Genomic DNA, 23,717 nt, shown 5'->3' with positions numbered 1-23,717 from the left:
TTAATCAAGGCCTTCAATAACTTTTGCCTATCCCCTGTTCAAAGGGTGGGGCAGCCTCATGTTTCCTGAGTGTTCCCATTATTCACGGACACATTCCAGTTGATTTCCCACAGGCCTCTGCGAGTCTACTCTAACCAGCCTAGCCCAACTCTCGCAGAACTTGCCACCCCATTAGACCTGGCTATAGCACCTGTGAGTCCTTATGCCATCTACCAGCTTTCAGGACTGTTACTCCCATTCCACTCAGCTATAGGTCCTTGAAAGACAAGGGTCTTGTCAGGTGCATCTTGCACTCACTGATATTTGGCAAAATGTTTGGCTATGGGCTCAACAAATGTCCACTGAATGAATAAGTGAGCAGACACATGAATAAGACTGAATTGTGATCGTTATTTGGGGAAAGATCTCATAATGCATTCCTTTTATCTTTCTTTACCACTTAAATTTATATCTAATTACTTCTCTGACCCTAGTAGATGTTTTCAACTATGAATATTAAATGAGAATATATTAAACTACTCCACAGTCGGAGATTAAGGACTGCAGAAACGAAGGTAAAAGAGCAAGAATATGCCTGATGCAACCAAGCGACCTGAGAAAGAATCAGAATTCGCTCCAAACGTGGGGGTTTACCCTGCTCAGCACCCTCCCCCAAAGAGGGCAAAATGAGTTGTTAAAACATACATATCAACTCTTTGACTTTTAAAATAAAAATAGATACGATAGCTATCACTAATAAGGGGCCCATCTTGATGTGCAAACTGCTTTGGGAAAAATAAGAGTCGTGAGGGCTTAGGGATGCTGACCCCAGGATGCAGAATGACTGACAGAGAAGTTCAGAGATGAGAGGCCCTCCAGTCAGAGTGGAAGCTTGACGCTCCGTATGCACTCAGGTCTTGGTCTCCCCCGCATCCTCTCTCCCTTTGGGAGAGAAAAGAGCTAATGCAGTCTCTGAACCAACAGACAGCAGGTGTTGCACAGGTCAATGCAGCCCTGCCCTTGTGCTAGTGGAAGTGGAGGACGCTGTTACAGTTAAGAGCAGGGACGGGGTTCAGACCTCAGCCCTGCCCTTTCCTAGCTAATGACTGTAGATTGTGCTTGTTTACAAGCCTGTTGTTCCTTCATAAAACTGGAAATGATACTGCCTACCTCCGGGGAGTATTACAAGGAATAAAGAGGCCTATGAAGTGCTAAGCACCATGCCTGGCAGACAGGTACTCAATTCAATAAACAGTATCCTTTGTTATAGAGTGGTAGGTCTATGGCAACCTGAGAAGTCAACATTCCTAGGTTTGCACAGGGGCCAAAGGTCACACAGATGAATCAACACACTGGTTCTCAAATCTGGCTGCACATTAGAATCAGCTAGGGAGCCTTTACTGATCTTTTTTTTTTTAACATTTATTTTTCCTTATTTGGCTGCACCAGGCTTCCCTGGTGGCTCAGAGGTTAAAGCGTCTGCCTCCAATGCAGGAGACCTGGGTTTGATCCCTGGGTCGGGAAGATCCCCTGGAGAAGGAAATGGTAACCCACTCCAGTATTCTTGCCTGGAGAGTCCCATGGGCGGAGAAGCCTAGTAGGCTACAGTCCATGGGGTTGCAAAAGAGCTGGACACGACTGAGCGACTTCACTCACTTCAGGTCTTAGCTGTGGCCTTCAAGCTCTTTTAACTGTGGCATTTGGGATCTAACTCCCTGACCAGGGATCGAAACTGGGTCCCCTGCACTGGGAGTGGAGAATCTTAGCCCCTGGACCATCAGGGAAATCCCTCAGCTAGGCCTTTAAAATGCTAGTGCCAGCCCTCTGTACCCACTGAATCCAAAATCTATGGAGAGGGGCTCCAGGTATTTTTTAGGCTCCAAGAGTCTAACAGAAAGCAAGGGTTGTAACCCTCTGCTATAGTTAAGCACTGGGGTCAAACAGTGACCTATAAAGAAAACTGCTAATAGTCAAATCAGAACTAGGTGCCCAGTCCTAACAGGGAGGACATCTTGATTGAAGAATTAAAAAAAAACAAAAAGTTTACAATTGAAAACTACCCATCTTTCTAATTCTGAATACTGCACATTAACACATCGTTAAAAGTTACCAAATTCTCAGAAAACCACCACTCTGGAAAAGTCATAACAAAGCTCAAGTGTTTATTAAGAATTAAAAATACTGTAAATAAGCCATACAGTTCATTTCACAGTAAACTAAACAAACCTTTTTTTTCTTTTTCCTTTTTTTTTTCTTTTTTTTTCTTTTTTAAAGGGCAAGACAGCCATTAAAGAACAGTACAGCTCAAAGGGGGAAGGGAAACAGCAAATGCTACAGAAAATGCACACGTTCCTCACTGATGGATGGGGTCTGCTGACAGCAAACCTCTTCAAGAACACTGTGATAAGAGAGAGACAGTGGCCTCCATTTCCTGGGGAGGCAGTATGCCTTTATGAGCAGCTCTCATAATACATTTCCTGAAGGAATCCAAGGACTCTCAGGGATTCTAAACCCTTATTCTGAACGCACTATTTGGGGCCTTATCAAGAGGTGACACAGGTCAGCCACAGGGGACTCTATGGGGGGTTGTGCCTTCACATTCAGAACCGTCTGAATTCTTTGCATAGTTACCACTGAGATCGTGAAATGGTTCAGGAATGGAAAAGACACCTTTCCCCACAGAAGGTGACCATCAAGCAGCTGATGCAACTAAAAATGGAGGGCTTGTCCCCCTCTCAATTCAGAGTTGACCTTAATGAGTTGTAACCAGTTTGAAGTGGAAGACAAGAAGTGAGTGACATCTCATGAGAACCTCGGCCAGAAGTACTAAAAAAAAAAAATTAAAATAAAATGAATTTTCCTTAAAGACAATTAGAAAGAAAAGTTCCTCCTCCCCCCACATTTTGCTTGAAATCTGCCAGCCAGGCAGGATTTTTGAGGTTAATCTGCTTCTGTTAATCCTCAACTGCAGCCACTACAGTTCTTCCCTGACACTAGGGAGAGACATCCCTTCTAGAAGGTGCCTCTGAGGCACAGAAGCCGTGCCTTCAGGAAACCCCCGCCCCCGAAGCTGAAGCAGAAGACTTTTGCACAACCGGTGGCGCGTGAGAACCATCATAAATAAGTTAACCAGGCACAAAATCGTGGAAGGCCCGGAAGGCCCTGGTGGTGCGGGGCGTGGAGGGACCTGGCTGTGGGGGGAGAGGTACGGGGGAGGCCATCAACATTTTTTTTTTTTTGGTCATGAAAAACTGCACTGGCCATCCGTGCCCTGCACCCGCAATCCATTTAGACTTTCTCGTGAATCTTTTCCACTTTCACAAACAACCTATCCAGGTCATTCCTCAGGTCCTCTAGCAAACCCTTGGCCGACTCCAAGTTGTTCTCGTTGGTCTCGATCTTCACCGAGTACGCGACCAAACTGTCCACAGCAGTCCTGAGCATTTTCAAGTCCGACTCCACCTGGCCCACAGAGGCTCTGAGGTTGTCGAGAGAGGAGAGTCTGTCCAGCAGGTCCTGGGGGGGCGCGGCGGTGGCCTCGCGGCCCAGCAGCGTGTGGACCTGCTCCTGCACCTTCTGCAGAGCCTCCACAGCGCCAGGGAGCTCGGCCATGCGGCGCTTCAGCTCGTCCACGTCACCAGCCAGCGAGAGCTGGGCCTCACCGAGGCCACGCACTGTGCCTGCCAGGCCCGCCTCGGCGTCGGCGGCGGGGCCCAGGCCAGCCACGCGCTCCTGCAGCTCCGCCAGGCGCCGTGCCTGCTCCTCGCTCTGCATGCGCAGAGCCTCCAGGCTCTCGCCCTGGCGCGCCCAGGCTGCCTGCGCCGCCTGCACCCCATCTTCCACGCTCTGCAACCGCGAGTCCAAGCCTTGGCTCTCCTTTTGGAGCGTTTCAAAGGCCTCGGAGGGTCTGAAGGCCTCGTCTTCTGGCCGGAGGGCTGCGGCCTTGAGCTGGCCAACCTCCTCCTTGAGTCTCCTGATCTCCTCAGGGAGGCGGGCAGCAGACTCCTCTGCCCGGAGGATCTTCTCCGTGAGCGCCTGAAGGGTGTGATGTTCCGAATCAGCTGCCTCCTTGAACCTCTGCTGCTCCTGTTTGAGGCTCACCAGTTCTTTGACCTCCGTGTAGACATCCGACTCCATGGTCTGGATGGTGCTTCTCAGGGCCTCCATGTCCTTCTCTTTGGACTTCACCGAGGTTTGTATTTCCTTAACCACTTCCTTCAAGGCTTTCAGATCCTGCTTATATCCCTCCGAGTCTTCTAGAGAGGCGACCTTGGCCTTGACGTCGTTGATTTCCTTCTGGCTCCTCTTCTGGACATCCGTGAAGATGGCGATGTTGTCATTGATGGACTTGGTGAGCTCCGTCAGCCTTTCCTCTACTGTGTTCTCCAGGGAGGTGAAGTCCCGCTCCCTGGCATCCTTGACCACGTGGATCCCATCAGAGAGGTCTTTGAGGATCTCATTCTGGAGTTTTTGCAAAACTTCACTGATACGGTTGATCTCGCTCTCCCCCTGCTTCACGGCTTTCTCTGTGAGATCATGTTTATGTTGGGAGCTTCTCACGAGGGACTCGAAAGTACCGAACGTGGCTTGCAGAGACTGCACCTGTAACCAAAATCCAGATGTTAACCACAGAGAACTGCTGAAGGGTTTTATGCGATTCAGCTATATTTCTTTTGATCTGCCCAGCTTAAAGGTCCCTCCGCCAACAGAACAGCTCCATAATTCTCCTTTGGGGAACCATCCTTACACACAGCCCATATGGTTTGGGGGACCAACCCAAAGGCACCAGTCCAAGCCCTCTAGGCCTGACCAATCAATGCTTTCCATCCACCCACTTCCCTACCCAGGCCTGGAACTACAGTGATTAGGGAATGGGCATGTGGCCTAAGCCAGGCCAGCAAGTCAATTGCATAATTTCTCTTAAAACTACTGGGAAAAGAAAGCTTTCTCTACTGGAATTGCTAGCTATAGGATGAAAGAAGCCTGGAACAGCTAAGACCAATGATCAATGCCTGCCTACAGATCAAGCCAGCACAGAAGGAAGCAGAACTCAGGGAGCGCAAGATCAAGTTCTGAAGATACAATTTAAATCCCTGGAGACAGCCATACTGAAGGCATCTACTCTGGAAGGAATCGACTCTGGAACTAGTAAGTTTGAGCCAATAAATTATCTCTCTTCTCCCTCCATCTTTCTTTAGGGCAGTTTTAGCTGAATTTTTAGCTCTTGCAACTGAAAGGTCCCAAGTTTTCATAGAAACAAAGCTGAGGCACATGGGAGACACTGGGCAGGAAGGCAGGAGACCAGGTTCAGGTCTCTGCTTGGTAGTTCTAACTCTTTGGCTCTGAACAGGTCACGTCCTCAACTGAAAATGTGATCAGTGAACCAGTGGCCCTCAGCAATTTCTGGCTTGAGAACACATTATGACACTGATTGCCACTATACATTCATTCTAAATAAATTCTACTCTAAACAGGGTCTGACCTGGGAACCACTCCAGGGAGCAGGTTTAATGTCCTGAGAGGCTGAGAGTATGATGATTAATGGCCTGCCAAAACAGTCAGAACTGCTGAGCAGAACTAAGCACAACAAAATGAGAGGAGGAAGGGGTGGTGAACGGATTAAATAAAATAGCAAAAAATTGATGGTTATTGGAAGTAGGGTTCACTATATTGATCTCTTTTCTTAATGCTTGAACATTTCCATAATGAAGGGCTTAAAATAAATAGCATGGGTTCTAGAATGGGACCACCTATGCTCAAATCCTAGCTTGGACACTTCCTAGCTGTGTGATCATGGGGAAGTAATTTAGCATATCTATGCCTTGGTTTCCTCAGACACAGGATGGATACAAAGATAGTATCTAACTTGTTAGTTTGTTTTATGAGAATAAAGTGAGTTAATATATATAAAGCGCTTAAATTGGGCCTAACACATAGCTGTGCCTAGTCGCTCAAGACTCTTTGCGACCCCATGGACTATAGCCCTCAAAGCTCCTCTGTCTATGGGAATTTCCAGGCAAGAATACTAGAGCGGGTTGCCATTTCCTCCTCCAGGGGATCTTCCTGACCCAGGGATCAAATCTGCATCTGTTGCGTCTCCTGCATTAGCAGGTGGATTCTTTACCACCATGCAACCTGTAAACAATAACTGTCACCTTCATTACCACTGCATCTTTCTAAAGGAGCTCAGCCATCTGGAGATTCCTAGCCCACCCCTGGCCCAGTGACAAAGGGCAAACACTACAGGACTATGAACAGTACCCTGGGCTCTAGTTCCAGTCCCACCAATAACCAGCTCTGTGAGCACAAGGAAGTCACACTCAAATTCCAAGTCCCAAGTTCTTCATCTATTAACAAATTGGTTTCTAAAGTCCTTTTTTGCTTCTACCAGTCTGTGATTTTAAAGCAGATTAGAATAAGGTTCTCAGGGACTCCAGAATACTAGACAATTTGCCTGCTCAACCAAATATAACCTGAGTCATAAAGGACACCTTGAGAAGGTACCAGAGACAGCTCTCCTCTGAAATTAGGTTATTCAGTCACAGAATCTGCCTGTTCTAAGCACAGATTTCAGAACAGAGGTGTCAACAGGTAGGCACAGTACCTGAAACATGGTAGGTGTTCATCAGTGTTTTCTGAATGAATCAAAAAATGAATGAATTTACAGAGCAAGACCTGATGAAGACTAGGCTGGTCCACTTCCCGGAACCCGTCTGTCACTCCTAACCTGGACTGGCTCTTTACAGATGGCTAGGAAGGGGACTAGATCAGAAATGACAGATGAAATCAATGAAAAGAGCACAGAAAGTGTCTCCCTATGTTGATACTGTTCATCTTCTGAGCTGTTCATCTTCACATGCAAAAACCCCATTATAATCAATATGCAGTGATATTGTTTCCCTAACATATGTGGGATGCCCACTAAGTGGTAGACAAGATGCCCGAGCAGAGTGACACTAAGACAGGATCCCTGCCCCCTAGGAGCTCACAGTAGAGGCTAGAGGCAGGGGTAAGAGACTAGTTAGCGGTGGCTGATATTCAACAGGAATCTGATGTAAATAATTATGCAAATTTAAGAGATATCATCTCAATCCACCCTCATAATAATCTCATGGCAGCTCCTATTGATCCCCATTTTACAAAGCAGGAGCCTGGGAAGTGGTAGAGCTGACCATCAGAATCCAAGAATGTCTGAGTTTAGAAACTGCACTCTTGGCCTCCAGTGATACACCCGGGCAGAAGCATGTTCAAAGTGCACTGAGTGCCAAGAAATGCTGCTCAGCCTCAAGCCATGACTCCCTCACTCGCCCACAAACAGCTCTTAGTCTCATTCAACTGACCCCACCGGCCTAAGCCTACTCCTAAAATCACTGTATGCCACCCTGGATCTGCCAAGGCAACCCAAGCCCTTCAGAGGGCCTAGAGCAGAACCAGGGTTTCTGAAGCCCTGCACCCATTTGTGCCTGCTGAATCTTCAGGCTAAGAACAGGCCAGCCTCTCAGCCCATTCAGCAGACCTGGGCCATGCCCCAGAACTGAGAGCATCTGAGAACAAGATCAGGTGGGCACCCAAAAGGGCAGTGGAGTAGCATGCTTCAAAGTCACACTGCTCTGATTCCAACCCCAGCTCCACCACTGAGGGTCTGCATGTGATCCTGAATGAGGAACACAACTGCTCCAGACTCAGCTGGCCTATCTCTGCAATGGTGCTCTTGTCTCAGAGGGTAACTGGGAACTCCTGGCCCTCAGTGAAGACTAATTACGAATAATAATAATACAGTAAGAATATGTCTCTGAGGAGAACCAAACCCTCATCCTCAGAGGAATAAGGTGCTCAAACTTAGTCTGTCAGAGGACTATCCATCACTACTCACTCCTTAAGGCAAAGTAAAATCTACTGGCCACCCTGGAGATCCAGAGTGAAGTGACCACATGCAATGGAAGATCCTATGTGGCAAATGTTCCAAGTCAATGAAATGAACATTAATTGAGCACCTACTAGGTACTAAGCAAGGCATGGGAAAGATGGCAAAATGAATAGGTAAGTGAACCGTGTTCTAGGAGTTCACTGCAGTTTGAATCCTAGCACTGCTACTTGCTGGTTGTGTAACCATGTAGAGTTACTCAGCCTCCTGCTGTTCACTTTTCCGGTCTGTGGAAAGCGGATCATATCAGTACTTATCAGTACCTGCGGGCACCGTGAGAGTCAGATGAATGCACAATAAACATGAGGCATTAAATAGGAGCCTGACTACACTACTAAAAAAGAAAGGTCATAATTTCAGTGGTTTACAGCCAGGAGGATTCTTGAAAACCTGGAAAGAGTCCTCCCCTTCTGCGGAGACGGGAGAACTGAGTACCCAAAGAGGAAAGGGAATCTGCACAAAGCTGAGACGGAGCAAGGGTGGGAACCAGATGGAAGAATAAGGCAGGGGCAGGGAAGAAGCAGAGAGAATGAACCTCAGTTTCTCCTGCCTCAACTCAAGACCTCCAACATCTGGGCCTCAACTTCAGCCTCCTCTCTCACAGCCTCCTAAATGTTACTCTGCTGCGGGCAGGGTGGCCATGTAGCGTCCGCCAAACAGGCCTGTGTGTTCCTCATGCCGTCTCTCAACAGTTATCCACCACCATATAGACCTAGACTGGTACCATGCTGGCCACTGGGTCACAGGCCTGGGCAAACTCCACCTTCTCACTCTTCTGAACTCACACAGCAGTCGCCCTCAACCCAAACCTACCTGTGGGCTGCTTCACAAATAGGATTTATCCTTTGCACCCTCGCACCCTCCACAGGGCCTACCAGGAGCCATGTCACTATCAGACTTCACCAAATATTATGATTGATTAGTAAGTGGGTGGATCAAGAGAGGAAACAGAGAGCCTACTGATGATACTTCAGCAGTATGTCTATTTTTTAAGAATGATTTGACATTCCAGATAGGCAAAGCAGCGCTGCCTACTTAATTCCCTTCAAAAAATCACCTCCCTTGGCCTGCAGCATGAAGCAAAATGACTCACTCCAGTTGCTCCGCCAGTCTTAAGAGGAAATTCCTAGTCCTGCATATTCTACACAGTCAATAGAAACTTGGCAGGGCCGGCAGCATGCTGGGAAAAGGAGGCAGCAATTCCGGGCTCAGAAGTGGTGGCGGGATTTTTTGTTTCAATCATGCAACCAAGTTTCATTGAGCAATGACATGAGGACGGAGGAGGGGGAATGAGGCTGAAGGAGCTGCGCTTGGTGTAAAAAGAAAAATCAGAAAAGGCAGACCCTAAGCAGCTTCCTGTTGAAAGGTGGGTCCATCCGAACCTGAAACAGGCCCCAGTGGCCTCAAGGCTGTCATGCAACCTGCCACTCACCAGTTGCAGTCTTTATCAATTAAGCTCTAAATCTCAATTTTCTGGTCTGGAAAACAGAGTCAAAACTGCCCGTCCTCTCTCCTTCCCCCCCTCCCAAGGTTGCTAGGAGGATTAGATAATAAGTGAGTAAGCCCTCTAAACACCATATAAATGTACCTCTGTATTATTCACCAGTGTGACCTAGTATCTTTGGCCGTTCCTCTCCTCTAAGGCTGAAATATGCTATCATATACTTCCAAGGCCCACTTAGCAGGGGGCCTAACGAGATGAAACATTTCATCAGAACTATACAAATGAGTAACATTACTAGCTTCTCTTTCCCCGGGCTCTGGGTCTATTAAAATCTGGCTCAGATGTCTCCCACGGGGAGAGCAGAGGTGCGGCCTTGCCCGAGGCTTCCAGGGATGCGCTGGTTTCCCTTCCAAGCTCCTCTCCAGACAACTCTGCCCATTCAGCGGTTCCTAATCCAAAAAGAATGAGCTCCCCAGAGCCTGCCGGCTTCCTTACAGGTCACCGCTAATGTCCTGTGACAGGCCCTTGGCCCACCCTCCCAGGCGGCCAGAACATCCTCCAAGCGGTCCATCCCTCGGGGCGATTCCTCAGCGGCCATTAACAAAGAGGGTCTGGGGGCTGCCTCGGAGCCAAAGGGCCGGGGCGAGGGGACCCCGGGCCGGGGGCGGAGGACACCCGGCCTGGGCCGGCGAGGGCCCCCGCCGGGAGGGCAAGAGGGGGCCTGGCTGTAGGTGCGGGGGCCGCCGCCGCCGCCGCCGGGAGCACGGAGGTTGGGGGGCCTTGGTACCCACCTTCTGCTCGACGCCCTGCAAGCCCTGACCCAACTCCTCCCGCTGCCGGGAGAAGTCCTGGTGGCTGCGCCGGACGTGCTGGACCTCCTCCAGGACGTGGTGGACACACCAGCCCGAGAAGGCGGCCGCCGCCACCAGGGCGAGGTAGAAGAGAAAGTTGAGCACCCGGCCGAGCCTGCGCGAGCAGGACGCGGAGGACGAGGCGGCGGCGGCAGCGGCGGCGGAGGAGGAGGACTTGCCGCCGCGGTGGCCGCCCTTGCCGTGCGCCTGGTTCTGCGGATGCTGCGGCGGGTGCTGCTGCGGCGGGTGCGGCGCGGGCGGCGGCGGGTGCTGCTGCGGCGCCGGCGGCGGCTTCTTCGCCACGTCATCCGCGCCGCCCGACGGGTGGGCGCCCTTCTCGGAGGGGCTCGCGGCGGCGTGGCCGCCCTTGGAGCCCCTTTGTTTGGCCGAGGGCATGGCGGGCGCGGCGGCGGCTGAGGCCGCGGGCTGCGAGGGGAGCGAGTGGGGCGCGCGGCCGGGGAAACTTCCTCGGGCTCCCCCGGGGCTGGGCGAGCAGCACGCGGGCGCTGTTGGCGTCGGAGCGGCCGAGAGAGAGAGAGAGCGAGAGCGGGCGGGCGGGCAAGGAAGGAGGCCGGGCGAGGGAGGAAGGAGGAGGGGGCCTGCCTCCGCCGCCGCCGCCGCGGCGCCGACCCCGCCTCCCGGGAAGGGAGGCCGGCAGAGCCGAGCCCGGAGCGCCTGCCACGCACGCTGGGGCCGGCGGGCGGCCCCTCCCCTTGCCGCCACGACCCCAAAGAGGGAGGGCCGAGCGGGGGGCGGCCCCGCGGGGTCTACGGAGGCTGGGATAGGGCGAGGGGATTTAGGGGAAGGCGGCGGCCCAGCCTGGTCTACGGGAGCCGGGGTGGGATGAGGGTGGCTGAGGAAGAGGGGCGGCCCAGCAGAAAGGTCCGGGGGTTGGGGGGTTCGGCGGAGGGGAGGGTGGTGGCCGAGCAGGGTCTACTGGGGCACGGTGGGGGCGGGGGGCGACGATGGTATCCCAGCCGGGTCAATGGAGGTCAGGGCAGGCGGCTGTAGGGGGCGAGGTGGTGGGGGGGGCGGCCAGGCCCGGTCTAAGGAAGCGGGAACCGGCTGCCGAGGTGGCCACAGGGAGGGGGCGAAGGGCTGGGTCACCTGGGACCCGGACTGGCGACTGAGCTGGGGCCCCGGGTGCCCCGGGGAAAGGCGGCCGGGCGGGTCGGAAGTGGAGGAGTCGGGCAAAATCTGGTGTTGAGGACTCAGCGCGAGCCCCACTCCCTTCTGGACCCTTGCGAAGAGAGGAAATGATGGGGGGCCCCCCCAGGAGCCGTACTCCTGGGAGTGGGAGTAAAGGGGCAGGAAGAGACCCCCATTCCTTTTCCCGGGGAGCTGGGGAAACCCCCAATCCCCCTCACTCTTCCCCGATCCCACCCTCTACGCCTCCGGGGGCTGGACCTTTTCTCTTTCTTGGGGTTTGAAGGCGAGGCAGAAAGGGCTTTCTGAAAACCAGTTGGCCCCAAAGGCATGTTTAGGAAAAGTTAGCAAATATTCTCGGGCTGCGTGAAGACTGTTCAGGGAAGAGTCATGAGCGGCCCACTTAGCCCAGCCAGTTCGCTGTCGACACTGTTGACTTTTTTCTGAAGCCCGTTCAACTCCATTTTCTCTTTAACTCCCCGCCCCGCACTGTGTCCACTGCCCCCACTAAGGACAGGCTCTGTGCTGCGTGCTGGCGACCGGCAGCGGCCGCAGTGAGAGGACGGCAGATCAGGGCTTCCACGCCTACTTTGGTGGTAGGAAATAAACTAATGCCAGGCTCTGTGCTCCGCAACTTACATATATGTTCTACCAAACCTCACTGATATCTTCTAATATAGAAGTTATTTTACCTGCTTAATGGGAGACAAACAGCTTGAGCCCCACCCCAACTGATTGTCCCAAGATCTCCCATAACCGTAATTTGAACTTTGATCTGCTTCTTCCGGAGCCTGTGCGGCTTAATATTGTTTAGTCCCTAAGTCGCAGTCTGACACTTCGCGACCCGATGGACTGTAGCCCACCAGGCTCCTCTGTCCATGAGGTTTCCCAGACATGAATACTGGAGTGGGTTGCCATTTCCTTCTCCAGGGGATCTTAGGCCATGGAGAAATTAAGCAGTTTGTTCACACTCAATAAGACCAGTTAATAGTGGGGCAGGTACTGAGCTCCACTTTACAAGCTCCTTTCCCCCTAATCTTGGTGTCTGTCTGTGTGTGTGCTTGTGAATTAGCAACCCTGTTTCTTTTCCCTGGAAACGTCTCTCAATTCCTTCTTTAAAAGACTCCCTATCCTTAAGGCCTTGTTCAAATACTCTTTCTTGAAACCTTCCCTGTAAACCACGTGATACCTCTCATGAGACTTAGACACAGAAGACAATTGCAAAGCATTGTGTACGTTAGTTCAACATAGCAAACCTTTGTTGAGGGTCTGCTATATACAAGATCAATATTTGCAAAGTACTAGAGTCTCCTCTCTTTGAGGATAGGAAGCAACCATAGCCTATGACTCTATGAATCTCACTTTATAAGATACTTTTAAAAATCTCTAGTGAATGAATGAACCTATGTGCCGGCCCTCAAAGGGCCTGCATTCCATTTGGAGAAGTGTGCAGAAACATTTTGAAGGCTAAATTGTGTCATCCAGACTTACAAATGGAAAACGAACTTGGAAAGCAAACCACTGGGCTGCACCTGGGGAAGTCTTCTGAGGTGCAAAGTTCTTGAACAAAGGCTTGAAGAATAGATTTGCATAGGAGGAGAGCAGAGAGAATATTTCTGTGGCGGAAATGGGGGTGAACCCAGGACACCTGTCTGACATCAAGGGTGTGAGCTGCAATTAGGAAAGAGAGAGATGAGCTGGGTGGAGTGGGTCCAGGTTGCAGAGGTTCGCAGAAGCTGGCCAGGCCGGCACAGGAGTTGCTATTAGTATGGGAGGCCAAAGTAGATTAAAGCAGGTTCTGGACTAGAAATACAATCATTTGACCCAGAATGTCCCCACTCCACCTAAATACTAGGAGCTCTGATAGAAAACTCCCTGCTCAACAAGGCCTATGACTCTGACCTAGGAGGGAAGAGAGAAGATGGCATAAGAAAGCAGAAGACTAATATCAGAAATACTAGAAGAACCTTGTTTAAAAACTTCCACAGATTGTGTTTCAAATTTCTAGTGCACAAAAAAGTAACCATCCTTCAAGCAATCATCCATGTTAGGACAGAGGTAATGATAATTTGCAAAGCAGGCAGGAGCTCTGCTTTTTAGCCTTACTTCTGCCACCAAACTCTGTGAAATTGAGAAGTATACTTCTCTTCTCTGGATTTCAAGGTTACCATTTCTGTATCTCTAAAGGCCTTTCTTATTATTAATCTATTTCTTATAGAAAATAATTATCTGATTTTTTTCAATCAATTGTATTTCTTTTTTTAATTTTAAATTTACTGTCCCAGTTCTTAGTTGCAGCACGAGGGATCTTTAGTTGCTAACACTTAGTCGTAGCACGTGGGGTCTAGTATCCTGACCAGGGGTTGAATCCCAGGCACCCTGAACTGGGAACTCAGGGCCTTAGCCACTGGACCACCAGGGAATTCCCAGTAGTCTGATTATCATCAGAAATAATTACATTTTTAAAATTTTAAAAGTTGATTGAAAACATAGGCCTGCTTTAAAAGTGACAGATTTCTTAACTTTCTGCCCCCACCGAGCCCTGGAAGAATGAAGGGATGAGAGATGGGGCTGTTATTGGTGTGTGCCTGTCCCCCTTTGCCTTTTGGGAGGTAGTGAAGTATAATGGTTAAGACACGGGCTCTGGAATAGACTAACTCGAATTCAAATTCAGCTCCATGACCGAGGAGGGGAATGTGAACTCTCTGAACCTCTGTGTCTTCAGAGGTAATAAAAAACTGCTTCACCTGGTGGTTGTGAGGGTTAAAGGAGAGACACCGTATGATCCTGGGCCCACGGCAGGACTCAGTGAATAAAGAGTAGGTAGAGTCACTGAAAGTCTAGCTGCACACAGAACGTCTATGTCTAGACTTCAACATTTTTCTTTCATCATTATTTCATGGAGTTCCCAGCACCATTTGTGGCTTATAGACCACAGGCTCTGATGGGTTTAACTTGAAATAGCAGCACTGTTTCCCTCTGGATTGTGGTTCCACCATGGTGTTCAGCTACACCCAGAGGAGGAGGTTGGTAAGTAGTCATGGAAGCACACCTTCTAGGACAAGAAGACTCCAACGGGGAGTTCTTGGAGATTTCCATTCTTTTATCCTGTTTTCTTGGTCAACACAACGAGCATTTAGAGGAAGTTTCCCATCTCCTCCTGATTTCTTCTCTGAGCCTTTTCCATTTCACCCTCCATAAAGTATGTTCGATGGTCAGGAATGTAGGTAGAAAGGAGGAGGAGCTAAAGACATCTCTTCCTTTCCCCCAGCTTGTGCAAAGATGCTTCTGAACACCCTAAACTATAAGGATCTTCAACTACCTAGAGCTCTGTAAGCCTTCAGCCCTTTGGTTTTCTGCATTCAGTTAGAATGGCTAAATGCTGCTGCTGCTGCTGCTGCTGCTAAGTCTCTTTAGTCATGTCCGACTCTGTGCGACCCCATAGACGGCAGCCCACCAGGCTCCCCCGTCCCTGGGATAAAGCCTCTATTACTTCTATTCCTTCTTCTCTATTCCAAGTTGACAAGAGGCCAAGGCATGAGGCTCAATGCCCTGCAAACAGGGTGTCTGTTAGTCTCAGTGGTCCCCAGTCCCAGGAGCTCCCCAGCTCTAAAGCCTGAGCTCCATGCAGTAGGGGAATTATTTCTTGGAACTCCCGGCACCATATGAGGCTTCACTTCACTGAGTCCTAGTTTTTATGGAAGGAAACCATAATCCCTACCTCATAGAGGCAATATGAATACTCACTTGATTTTCTTGTCCACTCATGGTCTTCCTCATCCCAGCACGTGTCAGTAACATCCGTCCAGTTGCTCAGGAATCATCCTTGACTCCTCTCCTCTCACCCATCCCCCCACACCCAGTGCAATATATTAGAAAATTTTATCTAGCATCTCTGACTTCTTGTGACCTGCACCATTATCCAATGGATCCAAGTCACCACCCAACATACACTTGGGTTATTGAAAGACCCTCCTACTGGACTCCTTGCTTAAGCACTTGCTGCTTCCCTGTGGTCTTTTTTCAATATAAAAGCCAGAGCAGTCCCTCAAAATATAAGTCAGACCCTCTCACACCTCTTTCCAAAACCCTGCGATGACTTTTCAAGACAGCTGGAGCCAAAGGCAGTTTTTACAATGACCTCCAAGGGTCCCTGTGTCCTGGCCCCCTGCTCCCTCTCATTTCTTAATTGCCCCCTCATTACTGCCATCCAACCACACTGGCCTCCTATTGCTCCTCAATATGCCAAGTTATCTTCCTATTTTGTGGGCCTTTGTAATTTTGTCCCGTGTGCCAAGCAAACTTCAGCCCCAGGTATCCACCAGGTGGTGGCCTTCCCCTCCTCAATTCAAATGCCACCTCTAGGCCAGCTCTTCCTTGACCATCTGATATAAAATAACAACTGCCCCACCTGAGACACTGCCTATCCCTCTTTCCCTGGTTTCTTTTTCTCTGATATACTATATATATGCTTATTGAATCATTGCTGTATGTCTCTTCTCATTAGTAAGTGCCATGACTGGGAACTTCATTTAGCTCGTTCTCATATCCTCAGTACTCAAGACGATGTCTGACACATAACAGGAACTCAGTGAATATAATGAATCTCTCGTTATTTAAAATGTATCTACGTAGGGCCTTCTCTTTCATAAGATAACCACAGTGTCTTATGAAAGGAAGGACAGTGGAGGGGAGGAACCCAGTGAGAAATGACCTCCTAGAACTTCAGCATCCAGAAGATGGAGATGATGAAGGTGGTGATGATGATGACGGTAACGATGGCAATGGGCATGGCAAAGATGGGATGGTTGCTAACACGGGAGGCCCAGAGGTGCTGCAGTATTCTGTTAGCTGACACTGACTGCTCGCTCATCCCAGGGCACCGTGCCAGGAGCTTCACTTGCTTTACCTCCTTTCATGCTCAGTGAACCTTTGATGTAGGCACCATGGTGGTGCTGATCCAGGTTGCCGAAGAGGGTGAACAGCTCTTATACAAGGTGACATAGCTTGAGAATGGTGGGTGTTGTTTGGGCTAAAGACCAGGCAATTGATCCTGAGCTCATACCCTCAACCAGCACATGCGTGTGTAGACCAATAAGACAAAGCTTAGCAGGATGAGGTAATTGATCCAAGGCCAGTCAGACTCCTGAAGAAATCTAGACTGTTAATAAGCACCATGAATCTCAAACTGGGAAGGGCAAGGGAGGGCTGTATTTCACCCTGACCCAGGCGATTTACTTGCACAACTGTTCCCTCTCACCAGGCTGCTGAGGGACCTACTTTTCATCCCTCAGGAGTGTTGTAGGAAAAAAAGAATTCTGAGAACCAGTGTCTTAGCATGACATTACAAACCCTTCATAATCTGGCCCCTTACTTCTCTCTCTCTCCACCTTCCCTTCTTCCTCAAATCTCTTCTTACCCTCTGTTTAGCCAGGCTAAGCTTTCCTAGAGTTGCCCTAGTTTGCCATATTCTCTTAGGTACTCAGCTTCCTTTTCCTGCCCCACCCCCAGCCTGGAGAAGATGTCCCTCCCTGGTGCTGTCCCAGCTCCCAGATGGGTCATAGCACTTACTGTGTGTGATGTGCTAGAATTGCCTGTTTGCTTACTGTCATTCACGATGAGGCTTTCAGGGCAGAGACTGTCATCCATTCCTTTTCTCAGCCCTAGTCCCAGGCAGTTTGCCTGGATTGTAGGAGAAACTCAGTCCACGATGGGTTGCTCATTGGATGGATATGACAGTCTGTCGCTGAGGATGCTAGACCTCTGCTTCTCAGCATTCCCCTTTCAGGGTACTTACTCTTAGTGGATGGGGGTGTTAGGAAAGAAAGTTTTGAAAGCTTAGAGGTGGAAATGTAGAAATGCAATGTCTTATAATAGATTTAGATAATTTGCTAATTTAACCAAAAAAGCTGAAGAGATGTGTAGACGAGATGTATTCTTCAGTGAATGGGATGGAGAGGTAGCTGCAAAAACTATTCTTCAGAGACATTTTCATCCTGCCCCTGGCTCAAGAATCTCCCATGTCTCCTTGTTAGAGTCAAACCACAATGACCAGGAGTGTGTCAGGGGATGGGAGTTTGAGAACTATGCCTCCTCACTCACCTAGGATTCTACTCAGCCTACCTCTCCCTGACTTACAGCCACCTGCAATCTTTTATTCTCTATTCAAGGTCTTCTCCTTAGCCCTTCAGCCTGGAAGTCCCAACTGCCTCCTTCACTAGCAAAATCTAGTCCCTGACTACCCCATACCCCAGTTAGTCCCTCCATCATTTGGGTTGTTCAGAATGAGGAAGAGTGGTGAGGATACAGACTGGGTTTGATACTATCTGGTAGGGTCCCTCCAGCTAGTTCTTTAACGTCTCTAGTCCTCTTTTACAGAGCAGGACAAATACATCACAGGATTCATGGGAAGTAATGAGTATGAAAAAAAGACCATTCTAACTAAGTTACACATAGATAGGGCTTCCCTGATGGCTCAGCTGCTAAAAAAGTCACCTGCCAATGCAGGAGATGCAGATTTGATCCCTGGGTTGGGAAGATGCCCCATAGAAGGAAATGGCAACCACTCCAGTCTTCTTGCCTGGGAAATCCCATGGACAGAGAAGCCTGGCGGGCTACAATCCATGGGGTCGCAAAAGAGTCAGACACAACTTAGCAACTAAACAACAGAACATATAAGTGATATATGCCAACTAGATAAACCCAGCCTTTCTATAATTCAGAGCCTATCTGTGTATTTTCAGCTAGAAAATAAAAACTAAAATAGCATCCATAAACTGTGACTTATAGTACCAACGACCTAAGGTTGTGGTGAGATTTCAGTGAAATAATATCAGTAAAGCACCCACTATGCCATATTTCAGCAAGATGGAGATTTTATTGTGTAATTAGTGTGATATCTTATCCCCACCAGGCCATGGTCTTCTAGAGCAGTGATCGCCAACCTTTTTGGCACCAGGAACCAGTTTTGTGGAAGACAGTTTTTTTCACAGACCTGGGGGTGGGGATGGTTTCAGGATGATTTAAGCACATTACATTTATTGTGCACTTGATTATTATTATTATTACATCAGCTCCACCTCAGATCAGTAGGCATTAGATCCCAGAGGTTGGGGACCTCTGCTTTAGAGGTCTCCACTATTCTTGCCTGCAGAATCCCATAGACAGAGAAGCCTGGCAGGCTATGGTCCACAGGGTTACTAAGAGTTGGACATGACTGAAGTGACTTGGCACGCACGCACGCTTTAGAGGGCAAAAACTGTTGTCTGCCTCGTTCATTGCACTATCCTTAGTACTTACTGTTGGGTGGATAATTGATACTAAGAAAGCATTTCATTTGATTCGTGCATTGGGCAGATTTGAGCATCTGACCTAGGCGTGGGGGCAAGAGCAGTGAACAAAGCTGCCCAAAGTCCCTGCGCTCATGGAGCTCTTATGCCAGCAGGGAGACCAGGCAGTAACACACTAGAAAAGGCCTTGATGCTGGGAAAGATTGAAGGCAGGAGGAGAAGGGGAAGACAGAGGACAAAATGGTTGGATGGCATCACCGACTCAATGGACATGAGTTTGAGCAAGGTCCGGGAGATGGTAAAAGACAGGGAAGCCTGGCATGCTTCAGTCCATGGGGTGGCAAAAAGTCAGACATAACTGAGCGACTAAACAACAACAAACAGCATGCTGGATAGTGCTAAGGGCAAAGAAGAAAGAGAGAAAAGGACCAGGATGGCCCTGGGATTGAGAGGGTGGTTGCAATTTTAGCTTAGGTGGTCAGGGAGACCTCACTGAGAAGGTGACATTGGAGTCAAGATGTGAAGGAATTGAGGGGATCAATTTAGATTTAGATCATGCAAACGTCTGGAAGAAGAGCCTTCCAAATAGAGAAAAGAGTGATGCAAAGGCCCTGGGGTGCATCTGAGGAACAGAGAAGAGCCCAGTGTAACTGGGGCAGGTGAATGGTTCATTCAACAAGTATTTATGGAGCCCCTACTGTTTATGAATAAATGAACAAATGAACCCAATGCCTGGGGTACGGTCAACTCTTTGCACATGTTTATTATCACTGTCATCACCAATCTTGTTGGGTCTCTCCCACCTCCACCCAGTACCCAACCCAAGACTCAGTGCCTAGTAAGAGGTCAGTGAACTGAATCCCCCTATGTCCCTAACCATTAACACCTGGTTATCCCTTGAAGTTTAGCTGCATTGGAGACTTGCTTCCTTACAGTTGGCCTTATGCTCTGAAAATTCTTAAGTCTTAAAGTGCTACCAGAATTGTATGTAAGTGCAATATTGTATCACTTGGGTTGAACTTGTCAACCTTTAGAAAGGTAGACAAGGGAGTCTACAGTTCAGAGTCTGTGACTTCTGGTCAGTCTCAGCCCCTCATTTTCTAGGAACAGTTAGTATCTGGGCTCAGAGCACAGCATCTCCATTGGCTTTGGGACATCACCTGGAGCCCAGCAGCCAAAGTTAGCAACCTGCTGTCTGCAACTCTGAATTAGCCTCTGAAAAGTTCTCTGCTGGGAGGAGGGTAGATCAGAGTGAGGAAACCAGGAGCTTACCATGAAACTTTGAAACCCAGTGATCCTCACGGTGATTTGGTAGGCTTGTCCAGTGATGTAGAAGAGCTTGAGAATCACTAATGAACGAACAAACTCCTCTGAGTCTCCACCAGCCAGGAAATTCCAAGTCACTTAGGAAAGAGACTCCTTGGTGAGCTAGGATAATCTTGTACTTTTCTCATAGTGAGGAAGTCAGTATTACTATCAAATTTAAGCCCCTTTTGCTTCAATAAGCCTAGGTTCCCATGTTCTTTCTTCAAGTAAAAAAAAAAAAAAAAATACCATCCCTCTCTTGGTTTGTTTCTCTGACATCCAATGAAGGTGATGCAGACGAGAACTCTACTCACAGGAAGCTTTCAATTCAGTTATAATATCAGTCTTAGTGCATTCATCCCCCTGTAGCTCAAAGCCCCTCCATCAACAGGGACTTCCCAGCCACCTGTCCTAAAGTGGGCTGTGACCAGGGGGCAGAAGGGCCTATCTTTTGCTGTCCCAATGTTATCTCTCCTTGTTCCCAAACACACCCACCTTGTAGGCAGCTGGGCTCTTTCTCTCTCCTGTCTGGTACCACACAAGTTCCTGTCTTCTAGAATGAATGAGCTCTTTCCTCCACTTCACCCAATAAAATGCTGTACTTCCAGGAAGAGAGCACTGGCTTTAGAGTAAGAAAGTCAGTCTCATTTTAGAGAAAAATAAGGCTGGATCTCAGAGTGTTTTTGAGATTGGCCTAAAGTCACACAGCTCATCCCTAAAGACAGAGTCAAGGTTTGAACCATGTGTGTCTGATTCCAGACCCCCCTCCTTTCCACCGGGCCCCACGGCCTTTTGGATGAATGACCTCCAAGGAATACTGATTAGCACCCAATCCCAAGGTAAATATTTGGTGTTGATTTGAAATGCAGGGAGGCATGGAAAACTAGTTGTAAATGAGCCCTATGTAGAGGCCAGTTCCAAAGTAGTTGTCAAACAGAAATGATATCAATAAATATTTGCAAAGTCACCAAATGAATATCAATGAAATGAAGTTAAGGCAGGTAGATTCGTCTAAGAAGGAAGGGCATTTTCCATCCTTGAGAAAGGAGATTCTTTGCACTGTCAACATATTTGTATTAGGATTTTTTTTTTTTTTTAATGAAATGACTACGCCTGTGTTGTTTTCACAACAGCTGTCCTTGGTTTACAGGCTAAGCTGCCCAGGGGCTGGGATTATCTGTGCTGCTGAGTAGAGGTGGCCTCTAGTGGAGCCAGATTTTGTCTTTGCCTAGTTTACGAAGGCAAGGCCTTGGTGAAGTTCAAAACATCTCTCCATTTCTCTAAGGAAGAAAGGTTCCTCTCCTAAAAGGTACAGGCTCTTTGAAGGTTTCTGGAATTTCTGGGCTTAAAGGACAACCTGGACCTCTTTCTGTTTCTCATCCTGACATGTATTTGCATGTTTTCTCTGGAAATGCCTTACATCAGTTTATCCCGAAGCAGCCCTGTGTGGGCCAGAGATTCATTCAAGAGGAAGAGGGGCTAATTAACGTGTCAGGTGCTGAGCTAGGCATTTTATGCTTCATTTCCCATTGAATCATCACAACCCTATTAGGTAAATGTTATTAAGTCTGCTTAGGGCTGGAAAAGAAGACTCAGTGCAGACCAGTGATCTGCCCAGATAACAGTCTGCAAGTGGCAAAAATAGGATTGAAACCTACATCGGCTGGAATCCAAAGTCCACCGTGTTCTTTCTACTCTTCCTCCAGAGGCTTCCTGGGCCTGCAACTGCATTCAGCTTGGCACTGAGAACTCTCTCAATCTGCTCCCTAGTTATCGAACTAGCTTTATTCTTCACAATTTTCTACATCATCAGTGCCTGTTGTTCGGTCGCTGAGTCACGTCCGACTCTCTGCAACGCCATGGACTGCAGCACGCCAGGTTTCCCTGTCCTTCACTATGTCCTGGAGTTTGCTCAAACTCACGTGCACTGAGTCAGTGATGCCATCCAACCATCTCATCCTCTGTTGTCCTCTTCTCTTCCTGCCCTCAATCTTTCCCAGGATGGGGGAGTTTTTTTAAAGATAAGTGAACCCTGACCCGCTGTGTAAACTGCTAATGGTCAGCACATTAATCTTGGATTTCTTAGCCTCCAAAACTGTGAAGAATTTCTGTTTATAAGACATCCTCAGATTATGGTATTCTGTTATCACGTCTACAGTAGACTAATACTATTATTTTTGAAAGTCACTCAGTCATGTCTGACTCTTTGCGACCCCATGGATATGGACTTCTCCAAGCCAGAATACTGGTGTGGGTAGCTGTTCTCTTCTCCAAGGAATCTTCCCAATCCAGGGATTGAACCCACGTCTCCCACATTGCAGGTGGATTCTTTACCAGCTGAGCCACAAGGGAAGCCCAAGTATTGAGTAGACTAAGGCACTCTTCAAATTCTCCCTTGATTGTCAAGAGAAAACACTTACTATTTGAAGGGAAATTTACTCCAAATGTGCAGACATGTATCAAGATGTGGTTATGAGGTAGAAGAATTGATTTTCTCCACGTGCAGGGCAAAAAAAACTATTCATTTCCAACTGCATCAACTTATTCCCTGAGTACAGCATTGCACCATGCAAGATTCAAGATTTCGATACAAAGAGCTAGATTCAAAAACTCTCAATATTGCTCGCAAATACTTGAGAGTTGGAATATTAAGCGTGGCAGTTCAGGGGTTTATGGTAGCGATATGAATGGTCCAATCAAGTCTGTCACTGTAAAGTAACACTTAGAATATTCACGGTTTGCTGTGTTGGTTGTATCATGGGGCAGAATCTCTGGGCAATGTGTTTTGAATTAACACAGTAGAGAAGAAAGAAGCTGACCTGTTGAAGGTTAGTAAAAATTATTTTTTTTAATGTCTCCATTTCTTTGTTTCTTAAAAAAAAAAAAAAAAATCATCAACAGCAACAAAAACCCCTGCTAATGGTAGGGCCCAGGCATGAGTACTTCTTTCAATCTCTAGTCAATAGGTATGTCCATCCCTGGTTAGGTATCACTACAATATATGGACCCTTAATTCCAAACAACTCTCCCCATTAATGCCTTATATATTCCCCCCTTGCTCAACATTTCCCATACGAGTTCCCTAAACTGAGCAATTCCAACTGTCCTTCAATATCCCCTATCTCACCTCTCCATTAATCACAGTTCTGTCATTTTTAGAAATTAGTAAAGAAGAATTAGTGTTAAAGGTTTGGAAAAAGTGACCAGTTTTGGTGTTCAGCTCACCCACACACTGTGACAAGTTACAAATGAAATTAGTCATTAAATACAAAAGTTTCAACTTTAGACAAGTAGAAAAGAAAGTGAATCATATCTGAAAAATTTTGGTGAGGAAATGGAGTTTAAACATAGAAGAAAAAGATTTTATTAAAACGGGAAAGTGGATCAGATTTAACTACATAAAATATAAAAGTACTATATTAAAAAATAAGAAAAAATATAGGAAAATATTTGTTGTAAATATAGCAAGCAAATGTTAGTATATTATTATCTAAAAAGGTCGTGCAAATAGAGTAAGTGCTCTGAAGACCAGAATACTATCTTGTTTGCTATTGTATTTCCTAAGTCTATAGATCAGTAAATACTTGTTGAATGAAGACATTTAAATAAAAAAACTTAAAACCTCAGGAGATAAGTGAGAAAATGACATGAAAATAATTCACAAAAGAAGAAATGCAATTATTCAATATGTAGGAACCTATTGCTAACCTCACTTGTGATATAAGAAATAGAAGTATTTAAAATGCCAATGGGTTATTATTTTATCTATAAAATTAGCT

General features: G+C 47.8%; 1 protein-coding gene across 1 annotated transcript; it reads right to left on the bottom strand.

Moving 5' to 3' along the window:
• Positions 1 to 2,121: 2,121 nt before the first annotated feature.
• Positions 2,122 to 10,774, bottom strand: CKAP4 (cytoskeleton associated protein 4). The gene is made up of 2 exons (XM_040234810.1): positions 10,139 to 10,774; positions 2,122 to 4,581 (listed from the first exon to the last, which is right to left on the bottom strand). The coding sequence occupies exons 1-2, from the start codon at positions 10,592 to 10,594 to the stop codon at positions 3,268 to 3,270; spliced, it is 1,770 nt and encodes a 589-aa protein (XP_040090744.1). The 5' UTR covers positions 10,595 to 10,774; the 3' UTR covers positions 2,122 to 3,267.
• Between the last annotated feature and the right edge of the window lie 12,943 nt (positions 10,775 to 23,717).

This window comes from Oryx dammah, unplaced genomic scaffold, assembly GCF_014754425.2.
Source record: "Oryx dammah isolate SB20612 unplaced genomic scaffold, SCBI_Odam_1.1 HiC_scaffold_29, whole genome shotgun sequence".
Lineage (NCBI taxonomy): Eukaryota > Metazoa > Chordata > Mammalia > Artiodactyla > Bovidae > Oryx > Oryx dammah.
Note: the sequence above shows the minus strand (reverse complement) of the source record. Positions and strands in the feature narration are given on the sequence as shown.

Coding starts and splice junctions, on each gene's coding strand:
- CKAP4 (XM_040234810.1), bottom strand. CDS start 10,594: ATGCCCTCGGCCAAACAAAGGGGCTCCAAGGGCGGCCACGCCGCCGCG. Junction 4,582..10,138: donor TGCAGGGCGTCGAGCAGAAG/GTGGGTACCAAG, acceptor TTTTGGTTACAG/GTGCAGTCTCTGCAAGCCAC.